General features: G+C 41.9%; 2 protein-coding genes across 2 annotated transcripts in view; one reads left to right on the forward strand and one right to left on the reverse strand.

Annotated features, from left to right (window-relative positions):
* Positions 1 to 18,964, forward strand: dbr1 (debranching RNA lariats 1). The gene is given in 13 exon segments (XM_034186590.1): positions 1 to 63; positions 7,521 to 7,644; positions 7,647 to 7,715; positions 7,718 to 7,767; positions 7,769 to 7,786; positions 7,788 to 7,825; positions 7,916 to 8,040; positions 10,255 to 10,335; positions 11,311 to 11,396; positions 11,482 to 11,706; positions 13,367 to 13,444; positions 13,524 to 13,669; positions 17,184 to 18,964. Coding segments are annotated over 12 exon segments (1,392 nt in total). The 5' UTR covers positions 1 to 63; positions 7,521 to 7,628; the 3' UTR covers positions 17,644 to 18,964.
* rab5b (RAB5B, member RAS oncogene family) overlaps positions 18,621 to 22,517 on the reverse strand; it is a 22,657-nt gene continuing 18,760 nt past the window's right edge. Inside the window, exons 5-6 of the mRNA XM_034186592.1 lie at positions 20,678 to 20,771; positions 18,621 to 19,514 (exon numbers count right to left, since the gene is read on the reverse strand). Coding sequence (XP_034042483.1) covers positions 19,399 to 19,514; positions 20,678 to 20,771 — 210 coding nt within the window. The 3' untranslated portion in view covers positions 18,621 to 19,398. The remainder of the gene's footprint in view (positions 19,515 to 20,677; positions 20,772 to 22,517) is intronic.

A 22,517-nucleotide genomic window follows, 5' to 3' on the forward strand; every position in this document is an offset into this window, starting at 1 on the left:
GTGCGAGTGCGCATCGAAAGCGGGTTGCTGACGTAGTGTGCATGCGTGTCCCGTGGACGTAAGGTGGGAAAATTTGTTCTTTCTGGAAACATTCACACTTAAATCTCTTTTTTTTATGTCGTTTGTAATGTTTGGGTGAGAGAGACAGAGCGAACGGGTTCAGCTTTCCCGTGAGTGTACAGTTAGCTGCTTTTGTTTGTGAGAGAAACAAACTCCACAGTCTGCTAGCACGGCTAAGTGCTAATGTGCCATTTGATCTTATTACGGACACGTGTGTTCAACATTAGAACTTCGGGTGTACATAAGGTAAATGTATTTATTTTAGTACGAAACCAAAGCTGATGTCGTCAAACCTCCGTCCCGCCCCTCTGGAGGACAACCATGAGGAAAACAGGCGCCTCAGCTGAGTTCACCTCATCACGTTCGTTTCAATGGTGCCATTCTGGAAGTAAAACTCTTCTTCATTTGATCCGTACAGATTTAGATTATGGGCTAAAAAGTCATAAGCATCCAAAATACACTCACTTAAAGCTATGATGTTGTGTAACAGTGGTTTGTGTTCCAGTCCAAGCAACAAGTGTTGATGATAGTAACCTCATTTTAACAAAAACACATTTTATTTATAATGCCCACAAAAAGAACTACACTTCCACAATCCTAAATTGAAACAGTGAAGTCTCTGATTGGTGGACATCGCCATTAACCAGGTAAATGTTATAAACCCTGTGAATGCTGCTGAAGTCAGTGGCTCCCCCTGCAGAGCAGCACACTAAATTTGCTGCATAAGCCCCTTTCACACTGGCTTATTCGTAGAGCTGTGTATTGCGGCGTTGTGTTTCATTTAAGTGTGCCCGAAATGCACACGTACTCAGCCTTTTTCCATGTTCGTAGATCTACTTGCAGCTGCGTGTGTTCCCTTTTTAATGTGTGCACACAGTCGCGTGTTGCCACTGTTTAAACCCAGTTCAGTCCTGCTGGCTGTGCAGAACACGTCACTGCACCTGGAAAACAGTGGACTGTATCATGAGGTTTTTACAGTTGAATTACTGCCACGTATGTAGCCAAAGCTGCTATTTTCTCCCTCTGTGGAAGTACGCTCTGTTCTCTACTGCATGGTGTGGTGCACATCAGAAACAGTCATTTAACATTATGTATTATTATTTTTTTATTTTTTTGTCTTGGTGGATCATTTTCATTGTGTACAGATGCTGCGGAGTCTGGCTGTGGTAAATAAAGGCTGCTGTGAATGAAGCGCTGTGACTCTGAACTTTTAAAGCTCCGGTTGCTCTGACCAGGTCCGCTGATTTGATCAGGACATCTGATGATCACACTGACATGCAGCGATGAGGCTTTTATTTTAAAGTCACAGTGCTTATTCAGGTTTGATCAGACACACACACAGAGAGTGAGGGAGAGTGCGACTGACCGACCTGCTGTTTATGTTCTGTTTCTGGATTTCTGAGTTGAGGTTCGATTCCCTGTTCTGAACATACACGCATCCATCAGTTACATCAGCTGTTCTGAGCACACAGGCGCTGCGGGCTGTGTGATCCTGTTCTCATGTTCTCCAGCTGATTCCTCTGGATTCACGCACTCAGTTTTGGTTGTGTACTGGAGCTCTGTGTTGCACAGACTTCAATCAATCAATCAACTTTTTTCTTATATAGCGCCAAATCACAACAAACAGTTGCCCCAAGGCGCTCCCATATGTAAGGCAAGGCCATACAATGATTATAAAACCCCAACGGTCAAAACGACCCCCCTATGAGCAAGCAACTTGGCAACAGTGGGGAAGGAAAAACTCCCTTTTAACAGGAAGAAGAAACCTCCAGCAGAACCAGGCTCAGGGAGGGGCAATCTTCTGCTGAGACTGGTTGGGGCTGAGGGAAAAACCAGGAAAAAGACATGCCGTGAAGGGGGGCAGAGATCGCTCACTAATGATAAATGCAGAGTGATGCATACGGAGCAAAAAGAGAAAGAAACAGTGCATCATGGGAACCCCCCCACAATCTACGTCTAAAGCAGCATAACCAAGGGATGGTCCAGGGTCACCTGATCCAGCCCTAACTATAAGCCTTAGCGAAAAGGAAAGTTTTAAGCCTAATCTTAAAAGTAGGAGAGGGTATCTGTCTCCCTGATCTGAATTGGGAGCTGGTTCCACAGGAGAGGAGCCTGAAAGCTGAAGGCTCTGCCTCCCATTCTACTCTTACAAACCCTAGGAACTACAAGTAAGCCCGCAGTCTGAGGAGCGAAGCGCTCTAATGGGGTAATATGGTACTATGAGGTCCCTAAGATAAGATGGGACCTGATATTCAAAACCTTATAAGTAAGAAGAAGAATTTTAATTCTGTTCTAGAATTAACAGGAAGCCAATGAAGAGAGGCCAATATGGGTGAGATATGCTCTCTCCTTCTAGTCCCCGTCAGTACTCTAGCTGCAGCATTTTGAATTAACTGAAGGCTTTTTAGGGAACTTTTAGGACAACCTGATAATAATGAATTACAATAGTCCAGCCTAGGAGGAAATAAATGCATGAATTAGTTTTTCAGCATCACTCTGAGACAAGACCTTTCTGATTTTAGAGATATTGCGTAAATGCAAAAAGGCAGTCCTACATATTTGTTTAATATGCGCTTTGAATGACATATCCTGATCAAAAATGACTCCAAGATTTCTCACAGTATTACTAGAGATCAGGGAAATGCCATCCAGAGTAACGATCTGGTTAGACACCATGCTTCTAAGATTTGTGGGGCCAAGTACAATAACTTCAGTTTTATCTGAGTTTTAAAAGCAGGAAATTAGAGGTCATCCATGTCTTTATGTCTGTAAGACAATCCTGCAGTTTAGCTAATTGGTGTGTATCCTCTGGCTTCATGGATAGATAAAGCTGGGTATCATCTGCGTAACAATGAAAATTTAAGCAATACCGTCTAATAATACTGCCTAAGGGAAGCATGTATAAAGTGAATAAATTGGTCCTAGCACAGAACCTTGTGGAACTCCATAATTAACTTTAGTCTGTGAAGAAGATTCCCCATTTACATGAACAAACTGTAATTCTATTAGACAAATATGATTCAAACCACGCAGCGCAGTGCCTTTAATACCTATGACATGCTCTAATCTCTGTAATAAAATTTTATGGTCAACAGTATCAAAAGCAGCACTGAGGTCCAACAGAACAAGCACAGAGATAAGTCCACTGTCCGAAGCATAAGAAGATCATTTGTAACCTTCACTAATGCTGTTTCTGTACTATGATGAATTCTAAAACCTGACTGAAACTCTTCAAATAGACCATTCCTCTGCAGGTGATCAGTTAGATGTTTTTACAACTACCTCTCAAGAATCTTTGAGGAGAAAAGGAAGGTTGGAAATTGGCCTATAATTAGCTAAGATAGCTGGGTCAAGTGATGGCTTTTTAAGTAATGGTTTAATTACTGCCACCTTAAAGGCCTGTGGTACATAACCAACTAACAAAGATAGATTGATCATATTTAAGATTGAAGCATTAATAATGGTAGGACTTCCTTGAGCAGCTGGCAGGAATGGGTCCAACAAACATGCGATGGTTTGGACGAAGCAACCAATGAAAATAACTCAGGACAGAACAACCGGGAGAGAAAGAGTCTAACCAAATACCGGCAATCACTGAAAGCAGCCAAAGATAACGATACATCTTTGGGATGGTTATGAGTAATTTTTTCTCTAATAGTCAAAATTTTGTTAGCAAAGAAAGTCATGAAGTCATTACTAGTTAAAGTTTAATGGAATACTCAGCTCAATAGAGCTCTGACTCTTTGTCAGCCTGGCTACAGTGCTGAAAAGAAACCTGAGGTTATTCTATTTTCTTCAATTAGTGATGAGTAGAAAGATGTCCTAGCTTTACGGAGGGCTTTTTATAGAGCAACAAACTCTTTTTCCAGGCTAAGTGAAGATCTTCTAATTAGTGAGACGCCATTTCCTCTCCAACTACGGGTTATTGCTTTAAGCTACGAGTTTGTGAGTTATACCCCGGAGTCAGACACTTCTGATTTAAAGCTCTCTTTTTCAGAGGAGCTACAGCATCCAAAGTTGTCTTCAAAGAGGATGTAAAACTATTGACGAGATACTCTAACTCCCTTACAGAGTTTAGGTAGCTACTCTGCTCTGTGTTGGTATATGACATTAGAGAACATAACGAAGGAATCATATCCTTAAACCTAGTTACAGCGCTTTCTGAAAGACTTCTAGTGTAATGAAACTTATTCCCCACTGCAGGGTAGTCCATCAGGATAACTGTAATGTTATTAAAATGATCAGACAGAAGGGAGTTTTCAGGGAATACTGTTAAGTCTTCTATTCCATACCATAAGTCAGAACAAGATCAAGATATGATTAAAGTGGTGGGTGGACTCATTTACTTTTTGAGCAAAGCCGATAGAGTTAATAATAGATTAAATGCAGTGTTGAGGCTGTCATTCTCAGCATCTGTGTGGATTATTAAAATCGCCACTATACTTATCTTATCTGAGCTAAGCACTAAGTCAGACAAAAGGTCTGAAAATTCACAGAGAAACTCACAGTAACGACCAGGTGGACGATTAGATAACAACACAATAAAACTGGTTTTTTGGGACTTCCAATTTTGGATGGACAAGACTAAGAGACAAGCTTTTCAAATGAATTAAAGCTCTGTCTAGGTTTTGATTAATACTAAGCTGGAATGGAAGATTGCTGCTAATCCTCTGCCACGGCCCGTACTACGAGCATTCTGACAGTTAGTGTGACTCGGGGGTGTTGACTCATTTAACCTAACATATTCATCCTGGCTGTAACCAGGTTTCTGTTAGGCAGAATAAATCAATACGTTGATCAAATTATTATATCATTTACCAAAGGGAACTTAGAAGAGAGTAACGCTGTAACGCTGTGGCTGCGCAGACCTGCTTAAAAACTGTGTCCAGCGCTCTACTCGAAGAAAATTAACAATGTTTAATGTCTTCCATCCTACACGCGTAGCCCTAACATACTTCTGCGTAGGAAGAAAAAACTTGGGAAGTAGAGCTGCTAAAAGTGGACGTAGAGCTGCTCACTCAGAGTAGACGTATTACGCCACAATATAAGCCAGCTCTACCAATACACAATGTCAAAGGGGCTGTAGAGGTCAAATCCAGCTCAATGGGAGTTTACATAATTTATTTATTTATTTGTTAGTTGGTTTTAATAAACGATCACGTTCGCCGTTGAGATGTGGTTTGGAACTTGGCGGTGACCAGAAATGTGTTTGTGAACCCATGAGGAATCGAAACCACCTGAGTGGTGATTGAGTACCCTATCAAAAATGAGACTATGTTATATACACAACAACATAACCTGCAAAAAACTATAAGTATATGCTTTTACTAATCATATAAAGACAATACATAGAAGGAGAGTTGGAATCGTTTGCTGTGGATTCTGGGAGTTGCAGGGATATGGGATGAAGTGTTCCTTCATGCTTAAAAATAATTATGTACATAGTTTGGTACCTTTGCCTCTTTTTTTTTCCTTCATTTTTTTTGATCCAAAAGTCTTTTCATGGTCATGATTCACACTGGTTAGCTGATTGGCTTGATGAAGGCCTAAGGGCCCGGTCACATGGCGATAGCTGGACGAAGAATAAAAGTCACAAATCATTGAGAAAAGGTGAACAAAAGATCCTGCACCTGTCCCATCATTGAAAAGCCTGCGAATCAAGAGCGAAGAAACGTTTAAATAAAACCAAAACTAATGTAACAAAAATGAAGCCAACGTCGACCTCGACAGTTTAAACAAAATAAAAATGAAACTTTCATGATGATATAACCGAAAGCGGGTATGAGACCCGAGTGCAGCCAGCCTTGTCCCTCATGCCACAGTACTTGCAGGTACGGGATTTTGTTTGTCTTGACAACAGGTGAGAGATGTTGTTTGTCTTCACAACAACAACATGTCTGCACACGCAGGCCAGCCACAAACCGTTGGACGTGCCATAAATAGTAAAGTAGTTAATAAAGTATTCTTAATGGTATTGTTTCTGTATGAAAGAATTCCTTTTTGTCCCAAACATGGACACTTCATAAGCAATACAAGAGTTTCATTCAGCTCATCGAAGCTTTAGTTATTGATTCGTTCAGATATCAACCTTCAAAAACTAAGCAAACGATAAGAAATCGTCAGGAAAGAAAGCAAAATGAAATACAGACAAATTGAGGTTGTCGCAGTATTTTAGTTCAAATTTTTCAACAGTTTAAAAGTTCTGATGAAGCGCCAGCTGCAGGAACGAAGCTGGACAAAGGTTAAATAATGCCTTCGAAAGTCCAGATTTCTTGTTTCGTTTTGGCTTCATTGACCCTTTGTTAGGGCTGTGTGACCGGGGCTTAAAACACTTAAAGGGACACTTACTCATCATTGTTAACCCCTAAAATAAGAGGATATATATTGAAATAGTGACATCTAATTTTTATGATTTAAAAAAAACTGACCAAGTCTTCCATGTGCTACATGTATGAAGTCACAAGTGCTGATTTTGCGCAGCCTGGTGTGCATACATGTATAGATACTGCAATAAAACACCTGAAAATCTTACACTTAAATTATGTGACATCAGAAAGTAGCAAATTATATTTCTTGCTCTTATTTATGAATATTAGTCAAGTCATTAGCCTATTTTTTGAGATTTTGTAAGGAGTTTTACTGATATCTCTATACATGTGTTTACATTTAACAGTGTGTTAAGAGCACTTGTGATGTCACAGCACAGGCAACTGGACGGAAACTTCATTTGAAAAATAAATTCCAATAATTATCAGAAACTGTATTTCAAGGTGATATGATCTTTATCTTTTAGAAACTGCTGTTTTAATATCAGTGGAGTGTCCCTTTAATAAAACATCAGTGGAGAAAATGATGGGATTTTAAGCTCCAGAACCGAAGCCCTTTAAAAAAGTGGACAGACACTGTTGAGCTCTCTCAGGCTCAGGAAACGACGTCACACCGTGTTTGGAAGTACCCGAGGTAAACAACAGCCACTGTACTGTCACCGAGTGACCTCAAGTCAAAACTACTTTTCTTATTAAATCTGGTGTGTATGTCACAAAACCAGGGCAAAGACAAGGAAATATACCATGTTTAATTTGCACCCAACCCAAAAAATGCAACTTTAAGAAGGGGAAAAACTTATATAATTTACATTTGGAGTATAAGTCACATTTACTGCCTCATGCAACAAGAAACAAAATGAATTTCACTGGCGCATTATTCATTTATAATAAGCATTTGATTGTTTGGTGATCACACCTCAAGAGCTGCGCTATTTCATGAGTATTGCATCCCATTGAAAGGCTTTTTACAGGTTTCTGACCTTTTCAGTGTCTGTTCAGTCTCTCTTTGGCCTGTAGAATCTGCATGACAGACGGTACAAGCTATTTTTTTTTTCTTGTGTTTGGCTGTCTACTCTTTGTAGTGAACATAAGTATCCAAAGTATTAATGTTGGTTTTATTTTGTGCATCTGTAGATCGACAACAGATCCTTTACAAAGCAGCAGGAACAGGAGGTTGGCTGTCGGTCTGTAGTTGGAGGAAACCACGTTATCTTGTGAATGTGACTTTTTTGGGGAGTGAGAATGAAGATCGCAGTGGAAGCTGCTGCCACGGCGAACTAGACAAAATCTATGAGACGCTCGGTTATCTGCAGAAGAAGGAGGGGGTGAAGTGGACCTCCTGCTTTGCTGTGGGGACTTCAAGCGTTGCGAAATTGAAGGCGGACATGAAGTGCATGGCTGGTACCAGTAAAGTACAGAATGATGCAGACCTTCTACAAGTCAGTCATGTCTCTGCTCGTCTCCTCCATCAAGACATCTGGCAAAAGGCCTTTAAAACTCAGTGGGGTGTTTTTTGGTTCTTTTTGCAGGTATTATTCTGGGGAAAAGAAAGCTCCAGTACTGACCATCTTTATTGGAGGGAACCATGAGGCATCCAATCACCTGCAAGAACTGCCTTATGGAGGCTGGGTGGCTCCCAACATTTATTATTTGGGTAGGTGCAAGCAGATACAGTAACTCTCAATTTCAGGAAACGTTAACTCTGGCATTTCTCACATTTCCATCTTTTCCATCTTAAGCCAGCCGCTCATGACATGATGATACGATGTACATAGTCATTAGGATTATGACGGTGGCTGTAGTAACGGACTAAACAAAGGAAGCTGGTATAATACAGGCTGGTCCCCCCCCAAAAACACCAGAATCAATAAAAATGGTAATAAATCCCAAAGACTATTGTTCTAATCGTCTTCCCCAACATGTCTTGGTCAACCAAGGACAAGTCATTTTCCTGGAGGCCTGTTTCACAACAAATCATACCATTTGGAGCATAATTTTGAAAGAACGTGACTTTTATGCAAAGTGACCAAGATAACTGAAACTTTGGGGAATGATCATTCACAGACTGAAGTTTGTAGGATTTTATTACAATTTTTGTGTTTTTTTTTGGGGGGGGGGGGGGTCACCCTGTATATGCAAATTATTGGTTGAGTTAATAACACTTTAAAAAGGAATAGTTTGCACCATCTGTCGTTCTTAGTTATCATGTTACCAGGTAACATGTGATAGTCATAGAATTCAATGGATGGCGACCTTGTTTGACCTTTACTTTCGAGACCAAACATTCAATGCAGTCAAAACTATTCCATTTATTAATCCTTTTATTTCAACCAATAATTTGCATCACGGTTTTACCAGAATTGGAGCAACTTTAACTTTTGACCCCTGTACAAACTGAAAGTGATCTTTGTCACCATTTTTGCCATTTTTACCCCATAACTCCAGAACATTCAGTCACAGATAGTCCAAACTATACCTTTTTGGAATCATTATGATCAGACAAATAATGTGGTATAGTTTTCAACATGATTGGAGCATTTTAAAATTTTGACCCCTGTACAAACTGAAACTGATCTTTGTCACCATTTTTGCAGTTTTTACCCCGTAACTCCAGAACGTTTAGTCATAGATAGTCCAAACTATACCTTTTTGAAATTGTTATGCTCAGACAAATAATGTGGTATAGTTTTCAACATGATTGGAGCATTTTTAAAGTTTGACCCCTGTAGCTTATTAGAGGTCAGCTCCAGGATGGCTCCATATCTGAAAATAGACATTAGTTAATTTAGAATGTGTTCCAAATTCCATGCTTTTATCACAAAATGAACAATTCTTTTGCTATGCTGCCCCACTATAAACACTTCAAGGAATCTGGAGAAATTTTGGTCATTAAAGTGCAAGGGTGCAAATCTAAGCTGAAGACCCGTGGTCTCTGATCCCTCAGACAGCACTGCATCAAGAACCATTAATGCATGACCAAGGTTCTCAAAATAAACCCTTGCCCATGAAGAAATGGGTGGCATGTGCTACAGACCAAAGAGGAAAAGGACCGTCCAGAGTGTTATCAACAGCAACTCCAACAACCAGGGTCTGTCATGGTCTGGGGTTGTGTCAGTGTCATTGTCAAAGGTCGCTTAAACTGTGATGCAGCATTAATGCAGAAAAGTACACAGAGACTTTAGAGCAACATATGTTGCCTTCAAGATGACATCTTTTCCAGAGACATCCATGCATTTTTCAGCAAGACAATGCAAAACCACATTCTGCACACACTGCAAAGACATGGCTGCAGAAGGAGAGGATACGGATACTGGACTGACCTGCCTGCAGTCTTGATCTGTCCCCAATGAAGAATGTGTTGGTAAATTATGAAATGAAAAACGGTTAAAGATCCCATGCTGTTGCACACCTTAAGGGCAGAAATTGTGCACATGTTCAGAAATTAATGTCATGCATCAGCATGCTGCAGTATACACATGAACAGTAGGGGCAGTATCAAGACAGTGAGCAGCAACAAAAGATGGTGGAAAGTTAAAGAGTGCTTGTGTGACCAGCTCAGCAGGTTCCCTTTCTATGATGTGTCATCAGTGTTGTCAGAAAAGCTGGAATGAGCTCAGTCAAATTTAAAGTTTGTTTACAGCAACAAATCTTCTGTACTGTCTGAGTACCTTGGTGTGCCCTCTGGTGGAATCCTTCGGTAATACCCATAGTCCGCAGGCAGGTCTGTGTACAATTATGGTTGTAGATGGTGAACAGAAAAGGTATTTTGCTTTGTCGATGGGGATGTAGGACACTCTGATGTTGGTTCCTATCGATGGCCATGAAAACATGTTGGCGTAGTACAGACGTAGTTATTTGCTGTCTGTAGGTTATGCTGGTGTGGTTCGCTTCAGAGGAATTCGAATTGGTGGCTTATCTGGAATCTTCAAGTCACGTGACTACAGAAAAGGTGAGTCCCATCCTAACTTGGTGTTCACTTTAAACTGACACAGAATGACTGTCTCCATGACGACTGTCCACCGTAGTTTATGTGTTCTTTGATTACCGGGACTATCAGACGTACCATCTTTTCAAACTCTCCCCTAATCAAAGGTGAAACTCGACAGTGCAGTTTACTGTATTTTCTGGAGTATAAGCTCTGATTTTTTTGTTGTAGTTTGGGGAGGTCCTGTGACTAATACTGCAGTGTGACACATACATTGAAAAATCACACGTTAATTAATAATAAAATAATACATATTTATATCAGGCTTTCCCAGGAATCAACAGCTAAACAAAATAAAGTCCACCAGTAAACTAAAGTAGTGCATAAAAATCCCAAATTAAAGAGCTAATAAAAAAATCAAGTGGACTCATTTTTATTGTAGCATTTCCAACACTGGTCTCACCATCTGCATCAAATAACATGTTGTCCATCACATGTTTATTTGTCTGTCTTGCTTTATTTTTGGAATTTAAAAATCCTTATGTTAAATAACTGCACAGGCTGTGGTGTGCACGTGTGCCACTGAGGTTCTGTCTGTTGTTAAAGTCGCTCCCAGGGAAATGTTAAAAAGAGTTTCACATACGGAAAAGGGGTGTGTCATTTTTTACCATGTGTGACTTATGCTCCAGAAAATACCTTAGTTTTTTGTTTTTTAAATGCATTAATGAGAGAATCTTCACAGTTGCTTGGCTGCTGTCCTCTTCACCAGTCTTTCAGTGACACCTGCTTCATGTCACTTTGGCAAACTCGTGTTGTTTCAGAGTTACTTGGTACACGCTCAGGTGAGTGGTTCCCGGATGAACTGTTTGGTGCGTCTGTGCTACATGTAGTTGTGCCCCTGTTCATCGGAACACATTCATCTTTGTGAAATAAAACCGCCTTTTAAGCAGTAGTTATATTGTGATGTGGTTCACTGACATGATGTATGTGCTCTTGAAGGTCACCATGAATTCCCTCCATACACCGCCGACACGCTTCGCAGTGTTTACCACGTCAGAAACATTGAGGTCTTCAGATTAAAACAGGTAAATGGTGCAAATCCATCTTTTCTCTAGCTGTAAGCTCACGATGCCAGTGACTGACATCAGTGTCTGCCCGTGCTGCTCTCAGATCCGGATGCCCATCGACATCTTTATGAGCCATGACTGGCCTCAGGGGATCTACCACTACGGCAAAACCGGAGAACTGTTGCGTCAGAAGAAGTTTCTGCGTCAGGAAGTGGAGTCGAACACCTTGGGAAGCCCCGTGGCTGCGGAGCTCCTCGCCCACCTCCAACCCAGCTACTGGTTTTCTGCACATCTCCATGTGAAGTTCACCGCCGTTATGCAGCATCCGGTGAGAGCGCCAGTTTGAACCTTGCAGATAGATGTCATGCAGTCGCACACAAAGCTGCTATTCACAGCGTGCAGGGTGACTGCAGGTTTACATTATAATAGCCAAGTGGGCTCTGTGTACGTGCGTGTGTGGCTTCGATCATGGAGAAACCGGGGAGAGCTGACATTTGCTGTTTGGTGTGCTTATGTGTTTTGGGTTAAGGATGAACCGAAAACCAAAACAGAATGGTGATAGAAGTAATGTTTTTAGAGAAACACCCTGTTCAGTGTGATGGTCTCGTTGGAGCAACAACACACAGAATGTGTCTCTTTGTCCCAGATTGATCTCTTTCAGTGCAGCTTCTTGTTCTGACTTTAACACCAAGTTCACACCCAAGTCTTTCATCTCCAACTGTAAATGGTCATCAAAACATTCCAGTCGTATCTTTCTGAACTCTTCCGCCTCAAACTCCATCATGTCAGTGTTTACAATATGTTTGAGCGATAACAGGTGAAGTTGCTCATAAACTTTAACTTTCTTAAATATTTATTACGGCCACTCTTCAGTTATCTTTATAATTTTATTACTGGTAAATTTAGAATTGATTGAGATGAGATATACTCATCTCACAGGAATATATCACAATTATCTGGGAACTGCTTTTTGCACAGGAATTCATCAAGCACGTCGGCCACGGGCGCGAACTAACACAGAATACCCAGAAACTGGACAGTTCAGCAAAAACGACTGCGTCCACTTTTAGCTTGTCATAAGCTAAGCTAGTGGCGCTTGTGACAGTATGCACTGAACAATGGATGTTGATATTTACATTCTGTACTCATGCCAATCCAGCAGGGGGCGGTAAATCTCCCATATATTAAAAGTGTGCATGTGTGATTTTATTTAGTAAGTTCAGTGTAAGTACATTGTAAATATGTTAAAACGACATGGATGACACAAGAAAGTGGAAAAAAGTTATTTCCATTGTGGTCCATTTAAAAATTAAATGACAAAGTAGAAGTAAAAATAGAATAATAATGATAATAAATGGACTGCATTTATATAGCGCTTTTCAATCTGCATCAGATGGTCAAAGGGCTTTACAATAATGCCTCACATTCATCCTAATGTCAGGCTGCTGCCATCCAAGGTGCCCACAGCACACCGGGAGCAACTAGGGAATTAAGGACCTTGCCCAAGGGCCCTTAGTGATTTTCAGGTCAGGCTGGAGTTTCAACTGAGGATCCTCTGGTCTCAAGCCCAACGCCTTAACCACTAGACCATCACCTCCCCTAGTAGTAGTAATAATAATAATAATAATGATAACAATAATAATAATAATGTGTATATGATGTCAAGAACCTAAACAATTTGTAAATACATTGACAGTCAATTAATATTACAAAAATACATAGTTAACAGGAAATAAAAGGGGTGAGACCAGGAGTGATGAGCAGATTTCTCCATTTGGATCTGGAGTTACATCAGGAAGGGGATCTGATTTAAAAAAAACAACAACTTTACAATATCCCAGTCAGGATCTGTCCAGGATCGGCTGTGGTGACCCTGAACACCCGGAGCAGCTGGAACCAAAAATAAAAACTTTGGTTGCAAGTGCGTAGGTGTAAAAACAGAGTTCTAATAAACTTTACCCACTAATGGCGTATCTTGATGCTTTTAGCCCAAAGGAAGTGCTGCACCACATTCAACCAAGTTCCTGTCCCTGGATAAGTGTCTGCCCCACAGGGAGTTTCTGCAGGTGAGACCACAGGTTTCTGTTTAAATGTTCAAATGGCTCAGAAGCTGATGGGGCCAATAAAGAACTGTATCTGCCACAGATTGTTGACATCCCGGAGAGGCCAGGGTCATCTGAGGGTTTGGAATATGATCCAGAATGGCTGGCGATCCTGAAGGCCACAGACAGTCTGCAGAGGACCAGCGCTCAACCCTGGAACCCCCCAGAGAATAATGGCCTGCACCAAAGGTACACATTCTGTATTGCCTGTGTTAATGTGGACAAAGACAGCACACGTGAGCACAGAGTCTCAGTGGAACCATCCCGTTAACATTTGATTAGAATGAAAGGGAGGTGTCAGATCTTGATATTCTATCAAATTGAGCATATCTCTGCAGTGCCTAATCCTGAATTTTAAAGCAGTCAACTGCAAACTTTTGTGTGTAAATGTTGACTAGGGAACTAGGTGTCTATACCGGGTCAGCGTATCAGAGTACCAGTATAAGACGTTCAATACGCATTACCGGTAATCCCTTCCCCCATATTTTCGAGATATCAGCCATTGGATGTGGGCGAACTGTTACTCCACTGTTTCTGCAGCCGGTCAGAGTTGAAGCAACAGTTTGCGTCATCTTGCTGTGTTGACGCAACAAATAGAATGGCACATCCGCAGTGAGTTTTACAAACATATTTACACTTTGGTTTCTTTCAAAGTCTGTACACGTCCTCTGGCTGTGTTAGCACAGCTAAAACACAGCTAAATATAGAGATCGGCAGCTAAAACCTGAACAGTCAAACACCTACATTGAGTAAACAAACACTCTTTTTCTCCCAAACCTCCAGTCTTTCTGAAGATGACATGAGGAAAGAAGCACAGCTAAACCTTCTTACCTGTCCGTCAGGTTGCGTTTTCCACATTAACACACAAGTTCCCCATTCTTCCTGCTCAGAATCCACAGGCATATCCAGGGGCGTATCCAGACAAAAGGAGGACTGAACAGCCCTCTACAACACCCTTAAAGTAAAAGTCCACTTTTGAAGACTTTTTCCTGTCCTACCACTATGATTAACAACAATAATATGAGCGAAGTGCCACACAGCAGCGCAAAGCTCATTCTGTGGTAGACGGAGCCGCAAACCGGAAATGACATGCTGAAGAGCTTTGCTCGTTCATGGCTGCAACATATACATATTACTATTTTAAAGAACTAAAATGTTTAACCAGTATTATTCTGTGCCTAAATTTTACTACAGTTCTGCACTAAGTGGAATTGATGAGCCATATAACAATACATTCACTTAATTTATCTTCTCTGCATAATAAAGTGGGATGTGAAGTACTATATTTTATTATTTTTTTAATTAAGCAGTATCTGGGTGATTCTTTAACTACGGGCACTATTGGCCTTGTAAATGTAATTTCCACCACCCATTGCCTTACAATATAAGTGCCTTGGGGCAACTGTTTGTTGTGATTTGGCGCTATGTACATGTGCTCTGATGTCACTATTTATCTCCATAGAAACTACCCAAATAATCTTCATACAACTGTTTAAAGGGACATTACAGTGTTTGTGGTGGAAATTACGGCAGTAGTGTGGGACAACTACATTTTGTTTAAAAAAATCACAACAGTGTATGACATTAAATACCCCAATTATGTTTTGATTATTTTACTGATATTTTATTCAGAGATATTTAAAACATTAGAAAAAACGTTTCTTTACCATTCATTTTTATCATTGAAGATCAAAGTCTGGGTGTGGGACAAGCACAAAACGGCAATATTTGCATATAATGATGCTGAAAAAGGTGAAAAGTCATCATAGACTACTAGACCAAATTTCTTAACACACTTTCATTGTAAAGATAACTATAAAGTGTGAAATTTCCCCTTTTTTTCTGTTTTTCATACAATATGATCAAAGGATCAAAATCCCGTAGTCTAAGAATCACCCATCTAAGCTTTTGCATAAATGGGTCTGTTGGGGTTCTAGGTTTTTTTATTATTATTATACAGGGCTGTGAAAACTCCGTGGATTTCATCATGGGGAGGAGGGGTGTGTTAGTGTTTTACTCTGTAATCGTGATCATAACTAAGTTTTTAAAATGTCTGTCACAAAGTGTTCTCTTTTTTTCTGACGTGCAAGTTTTATAAGTCCGCGGACACTGATCTGTGTGTTACAGATACAAATCAGTGTCCTCGGATCTGTGGCTTTTCGAGGAGAAAATCCCTCTCTGAAAGCCTGGCTGTTGTGACAGTTGTCATAAACTGAGACTGGTTGGTTGCTGCGGCGACGCTGTGTGTCTCCTGCGTGAAGCTTAAGCTAAATGTAGCATGTGGACATCGCAACCATTTTAGAGCTCTAAAGTTTTTAAAAGACGAATTGTGCAGCATGTCTGTGTCACAGACCGACGTCGCCGAGAGAAGATGGCGAGAAAGACTGAAAAAGTCTGATAAGGACAAGAATCCGTGGAATTGTCACTGGCTTCATCGACACACCTGAAAGAAACAGGAAAAGTGAACTGTGCCCTCAGGAAACACAGTAAGAATTTCTCTCTCTGGAAAATAAACATTGTGCTGTTCAAACAGGATTTTAGAAAAGATTGTGTGACTTTTTTCATTAATCTAGACTTTCTTTGAATGGACTTACATGAATTTACACAAGAATGTAAATTAGTTTTTATTAATGTAGACTTTTTCTTGGGAAAAAGACACTGTGCTTTGAGTGGATTTACAGGATTTACAAGAATATGTGGCTTTTTTACTATAAGGTGTGTTACTGATATTTTACCCTGATTTTCCAAATATTCTCCAATCTTTAGCTGTGGTTTTTTCAGTCTTCATGAATTTCATGTAGTTTAATTGTTCTGAGTCAATGCATAATTTGGTTTACAATTAAAAGGAAAATCATTCCAGGTCCTACTTCCACCTCATATTCTGTTATTTCAACATCATTGACAGGTCAAATAAAAGGTTGAATACAGGGTCATTTAAATTTGCACTAATTTTGAGACTTTTTGCTCCAGATGCTGAAAATTTTTGCTTAATGTTGAATTTCACTGGTTGAAGGCTTAACTAGTCCCTGTTACTGGTTTCTGGAACTCCATCACACTGTCCCCCTAACCTGCTCGGTCCGTTTGGGTGAACTTCACATCTCCTTTTAATGTTCAGGTGGAGATGACCCCCCCCCCCCCCCCCCCCCCTTGTGGCAAGCGCTGCACAGCGGTGTGTCGTGGTTGGTGTCTGTCAGCAGGAGATTCCAGATCAGCTGATCCAGGATCTCATATTTGTATCCATTGATTTTCATGTTATTTCTACTTTAGTAAAACAGCACCCCCACCTGATACAGAAACACACGCGTCATTGAATCTCACACCTTTTTGGACCCATAATTTATTGCATTTTCATCAAACTTGAAGTGGAGCTCCGCCTACTTTACTCAACAGGTTGACATTTAATTCACCTTAAATTTAAATTCAACTTTTTACCTGTTGATGTGATGAAATGAGGGAAAGTAATTAAGAACATATTCTGAGTATTTATTGAGCCACAGCGGGTGATCAATAAATATCAGATATATATTCTGATCAGTTAATGAACAGAAAGTAAAATCTTCAATTTAAATACATTTCTGACTCGACGGTTAGATAAAGTGGATCATCTGCAGATATACAGTTTTTAGTTGAGGTGTACATAATCTTGGGTCCAGGGCCTGGCCTTGGGATTTGTGCACTCACACGTGTTGTTTTTGTCCTTCAGGTGGGACTTCAGTGTTTCAGAAGCAGCGATGATGGCAGTGGTGGAGGACCTCAGTGGTGAACTTTCAATCATGGACAACTTCAGCCAGACGGTTCCGCCGTATGACCCCAGTGCGCCCCAGCCCCACACCGCCCCCAGTTACAAGGTCAACCCCCAGACCACGGAGCTCTGCGCCGTTTTAGGTCTCACCGACATCTACGCCCAGGTCGGACAGGGAAGGGCTGAGGGGAGTCCGGGAGGTGAGGAATCGGACCTCGACCACAGCGTGAGAAGCACCGACGAGCCCAGCGAGTACCTTACGGACACTTCAGGACTGTCCAGTTCCTTCAATCCTGATGAGATCACCATTGAGGACGAGTGGGAGGAGGAGGAGGAAACTGACGGGAACGCACTGACAAAGATGTATGACCAGTCCGACTGCCCGCCCACGGCCGCATGGTCTCCCAGATCCCAAATCTGACGTCTCCCCGCTGCCCTGCCATTCTACTCCAGTGGGCACGGAGAGAGTCTGTGTGCGTGGAGATGGAGATGCCTCACCGGTGCGCATCTTAAAGCGCACCAGCGATGAGAGTGCGCCACCGAACGGCACAGAAACCCCGTCCAGGATCAAACGCAGGAACCAGGCCATCTACACGGCGGCTGAGGATGACCAGAGCTGAATGTGGTCCTGGATTTTTTTAAGTTTTTACTTTTTAGACATCATCTGTGTCAAACTGTTTTTAAAGATTTTAATCTGAACTTTTAGACTCTGTTTTATGGTTTTTCTAATTCTGATTTTGACACCAGCAGTGACAGAAAAACAAACCCGGAAACATCCCGCTGTTTTAAGAAGATGGAAGATTGTGAGTCTGTGAAGAAGCAACAAAGATCCTGGACTCAGGTCTGCTGGCAGCTTTATTGGACACCAGAGGTGGTGCTGGGACATCCACCTCAGTGACCTTTGTTCATCGCACACAATCACAGGATTTAATACGGAGTGCCAACAATCCCGTCTGTGTGAGTCCAGAAAGGATCTGAGGACATCAGGTCCCAAACACTAACATTCAGAAAAATTAAGACAAAAATATCACATTATGACAAACAGCCTATAAACTGGACGCCACGGCAACCAATCACACCTCAACACGGGTCCAGACTAAACGGGGAAGAGGCACTTTTTTTCTTTTTACATCCTGACTCCTGCTGTCATTCACATCCAGTTCAACGGTGTGAAACCATGAACATGTGCTCACGTTCAGCAACACGCTGTCACCGCCACTCGTTCACCCGTCAGACTGAAGGCCGCTGAAAACGGCAACATTAGAACCGCCAAAAACTGGATCTTTGTACCGTTTACCTGCTGCTGTGCGTCAGCTACAATCCCGAGTTCACTTAAAGCTGTGTGTGATTTGAGGTCATCCTTTTTGTTTTTGCTCAGGTGGAAGGAATATCTTTTTGTTTCTTTAGGTAGAATCGTGACTTTATGAACCCACATCAAAGGAACCGAAACCTCCAAAGTGGGTGAACAGCTGCTGGGTAAGGTCAAAGGTTAAAGTAATTGCAGTGTACAGATTAGCACTTTCCGCCTGTGTTCAGCTTCTGTTGTCGTATCTGAACAGCAGCCGCTCCTTAGTTTTATTTCTGACATGAAATGTTAATCATCATGCCGCCATCGATCGCCGGTGCAGGTTGAACCCTGTGCAGTGGAAACGGCATTTTGATGCATTGTGGGTATTTTCAGAATTGACCAATCACTGGACAACAGCAGGAAGCGGAACAGGATTCAGTGTTTCTCTGTAACAGCAGACCAGCTGTGGTCCGGTTCGCCGTCCAGGTTCTGGTCCCGTGACGAGTCAGTGTCTGTAAATACATGGAACCCAGCAACTCTTTGTTTTCCGTCTCATGCACGCACGGCTTCTTTTCTGCATCATTACAGTCAAACAGGCTGCAAACAAAACTACGCAAGACTGGAAAAAAAAAAAAAACAACACACACATCTGAGCTTCAAACATGAACAACACAAGTTCAACACACAATCATCAGCTCCTGGAGATCATCACACGCTCCTCGGCTCAGTCTGCTGCTCTTGACCATGTTTTGGGTGTCTGGCGGTGGTTCTTGTCAGGGATGGGGGAGGGGCGGGGCTAGGATAGGCTTCTTTGCACCGCCCCAGGTGTTGGCGGATGAACGGTTCTGGGAATGTGGATGGTAGAATACTGACGTGGGGTCTGGAGGTCTAGTTCCCACCACAGCAGGCTCGGCTCGCGTGGGCGTCCGGATCCTGGAGGTTGACTCCACGATGTTGTGCCGTGTGTGTTTGGTTCTGGGTGTCTGTTTTTGGCATCTTTTTTGCTACGTGAGAAAGACAAAGTGAAATATTAAAATTAACATTTTAATCTGATTTAAAAACAGACTCGATTCTCCAAATCCACAGAAAACCAGATCCCACCAAACTCCTTCACTAGGAAAAATACACTAAAGGTGAGGTCAGGGAGCACGTGCTGGTACCGTCGCAGCACCACCACATTACAGACCCGCGTCAGGACCCTTCTGGCAGCCAACAAAGCAGACAGCCAGGAGGTGGGCGTGTCCTTAACCTCCTTCAGGAAGAAGAAAGTGGTTACTAAATGTTTGTGATATTTTTGTTAAACGATTTGAATTAAAGCTGAAAGTCGACACCACAAGAACATCTGGACTGATTTTATTCCACAAACAAAACCACCTCTGTCCACATACTTATGGACCTGAACACACAGAAAGCTGGAGCAGGAAAATCAAGTTCCACAGATCTTATTACATTTTGGAATTCCACACTCACAAAATTCCAAAGCTGTAGGAGCTCTGAACATTTGAAATGAGACACCTGAATATTTGAAAGGGCTGTAGTTTCAAAAGTGTTACATCACAGGTCTGGGATTTTTGGGTGACAGAGTTGATGGGCGTCGCCTGTACGAGGTGCCGCTGGATATGGAGAGTAACAGGAAGTGGGAGGTGACAATGGATCAGCTCGGAGGTGAGCTGCCTCATTTAACTTGTAAATGTTATGCTAATGCTAAAGTTAACCCTAATCCCAGACCTAACTCTAATCTTAAATGTAATTCTAATTAACCAGGACTGTAATCCTACTCTTAACTGGAATTAAGCAGGTATAGAAAACAGATGGACATAGCCCTAACAGTAATCCTAACTTTATGAGCTCAGGGAGGCGAGCAGCGGACCACAGAATGACCCCACGCCGAGTCTCACAGTTCATTGGATTTGGTGCGTTCCTTTAAATGATGGTTTGTGAAAGTATTCACTGCTGAAACCTTCAGAATAAGGCTCAGGACCATCGATACCATTCACTTTACTTCCTGTATTATGGTAATCTGGTTTTCTTGAAGTGTGATTGATAAATACTTGGTATTTTTGAGCCACGTTGACTGTATTTCCTGTGACCACACCTGGACCAGCACCCGTGTGAAGTGTGTTTTGGCGGGTTTTAGTGCCCGCCTCCTTGTCCCTCTGTCACTCACCGATGGCCAGGAAGAGTTCGTTGACGTTCATGGCCGTCTTGGCAGATGTCTCCATGAAGAGCAAACCAGTGTCTTCAGCATATGTCTGGGCTTCCTGTGTACACACGCACGCAAACACACACACACACCTTTATGTAAATGTAATTTCTGTGGGAATCTTAAAAAAGTTTTCAACAGGTTTTGTGTTTTAATCATTTTGTTTGACGTTAGAACCAAATGTAGATGTTTTACAAAGAAGCCTGAGGTTCCACTGTCCAACAACCTGGACCCTTTAAAGCTGTCTGTCCCCAACCTCCCCCCCAAAAAGAAAGACCAAAAAACTGAAATTTCAGATTCTACTGTTTAGTGCACTTTCACACTCAAAAATCATTGAAATGTAAATTTGTAATTATGATTTCTGGTCTGAGGTTTTCCCGTCTCAGATCGTTACCATGACGGTCCAGATCGCGTATCACATTTGTGACTCTTTACAATTTTCACAGTGTGGAATTTGACATTTTCCATGGTTAAACAAGAAATTTAAAAGCAAAGTAAAACAAAGTGAACAAAGAAATTCTGTGCGACGCAGAGTTTGACCTGGAGGAATTAACAGCAAATGAGCTGAAAGTGGACATGAAGACCAACAAGATAAACACACAGCTCAGAACAGACTGAAAACTTTGTTACAAACCAGAAAGCTAAAAAACATGATTAGAAAAACCAAGTTGGACATGAACATACTCCATAAATCTCTACTGAATTTTGTTGACACTGTTATGTGCAGACGCGAGTTGAGGAGCGGCCAGCGTCTGACTGAACCCAGCGCTAAATAACCAGAAAGCGGTTCCAAAAACAAAACAAATTTATTTCCCTTCTGTGCAATAATTTGTGTACAACATAAATGTGCGGTTGTCTGGCGAGGTGAAGGACGGCGCGCTCTCCAGCGCCCAAATGGATCGAAGCCCGACGCTTCTGGACCCAGACTCACCGCCAAACACCCCCCCAGGTGGACACGACAAACTGACTCTGTGAAGGATGGAAAAGGTGAGGTAAGTCAACAACTACAACAAATATCCTTCAAAGGCACACACTATCAGCAACACATTCAGGTCTGAATTTAAGCTTTATGTAAATGAGCAGCTTCGCACAACAGGTGGAGGATCATCAGTCCGTACGCCACAGCAGTGAAGCAAACTGCACAATTCTCGTCAATGTTCAAATATACTGCGTAACAGAATGCCAAATTACTATTAACGATCATTCAGACAATAATCACCTCTGATGTGTGCTAACAGCATGTGTCCCTCACCCGTCCTCCTTCACAGGCACGATGTGTCAAACCCTGGCGCGGTCCTCAGCGTCTCACAAACGAACGTCACAAGGTCGAGTTCCCGGCAATTCTCGAATCACTCATGGCTTAAATGCAGAACGCCATCTCATTATCTGCTTCAGCTGAAAGTCTTTAAGTTTGCACGTGAGCATCATCCACAGGTGCTGCAAGTCAGTAGGCCTGCACGTGAACATCATCCACAAGTGCAGCCAATAATGCTGATGAGGGTGAAGGGCTCTTCTGGCAGCACCTTCTCCACAGACAAAAACCAGTTTGCATACCACCTGGAGAGCAAAGAAAAGAAAACAACACCAAAATGTCCAGCCAAACCCCCCAACACACAACAGACGCAGCTAAAAACAGCCATATAATAAATGATTTATTAAACTTGCTTGTTCGGTCTGCGCGGGAAAATAACAGACCTTGATGTTTTGTGCGCAGTCTGATATTTTCCCGCATAGACGTTGTGCTCGGTTAATAATCCTTGAATGTTGATGGGGTTTGTCTGGTGTCGTCCCCCCACCCCCCACA

The sequence above is a fragment of the Thalassophryne amazonica genome, chromosome 14 (assembly GCF_902500255.1).
Source record: "Thalassophryne amazonica chromosome 14, fThaAma1.1, whole genome shotgun sequence".
Lineage (NCBI taxonomy): Eukaryota > Metazoa > Chordata > Actinopteri > Batrachoidiformes > Batrachoididae > Thalassophryne > Thalassophryne amazonica.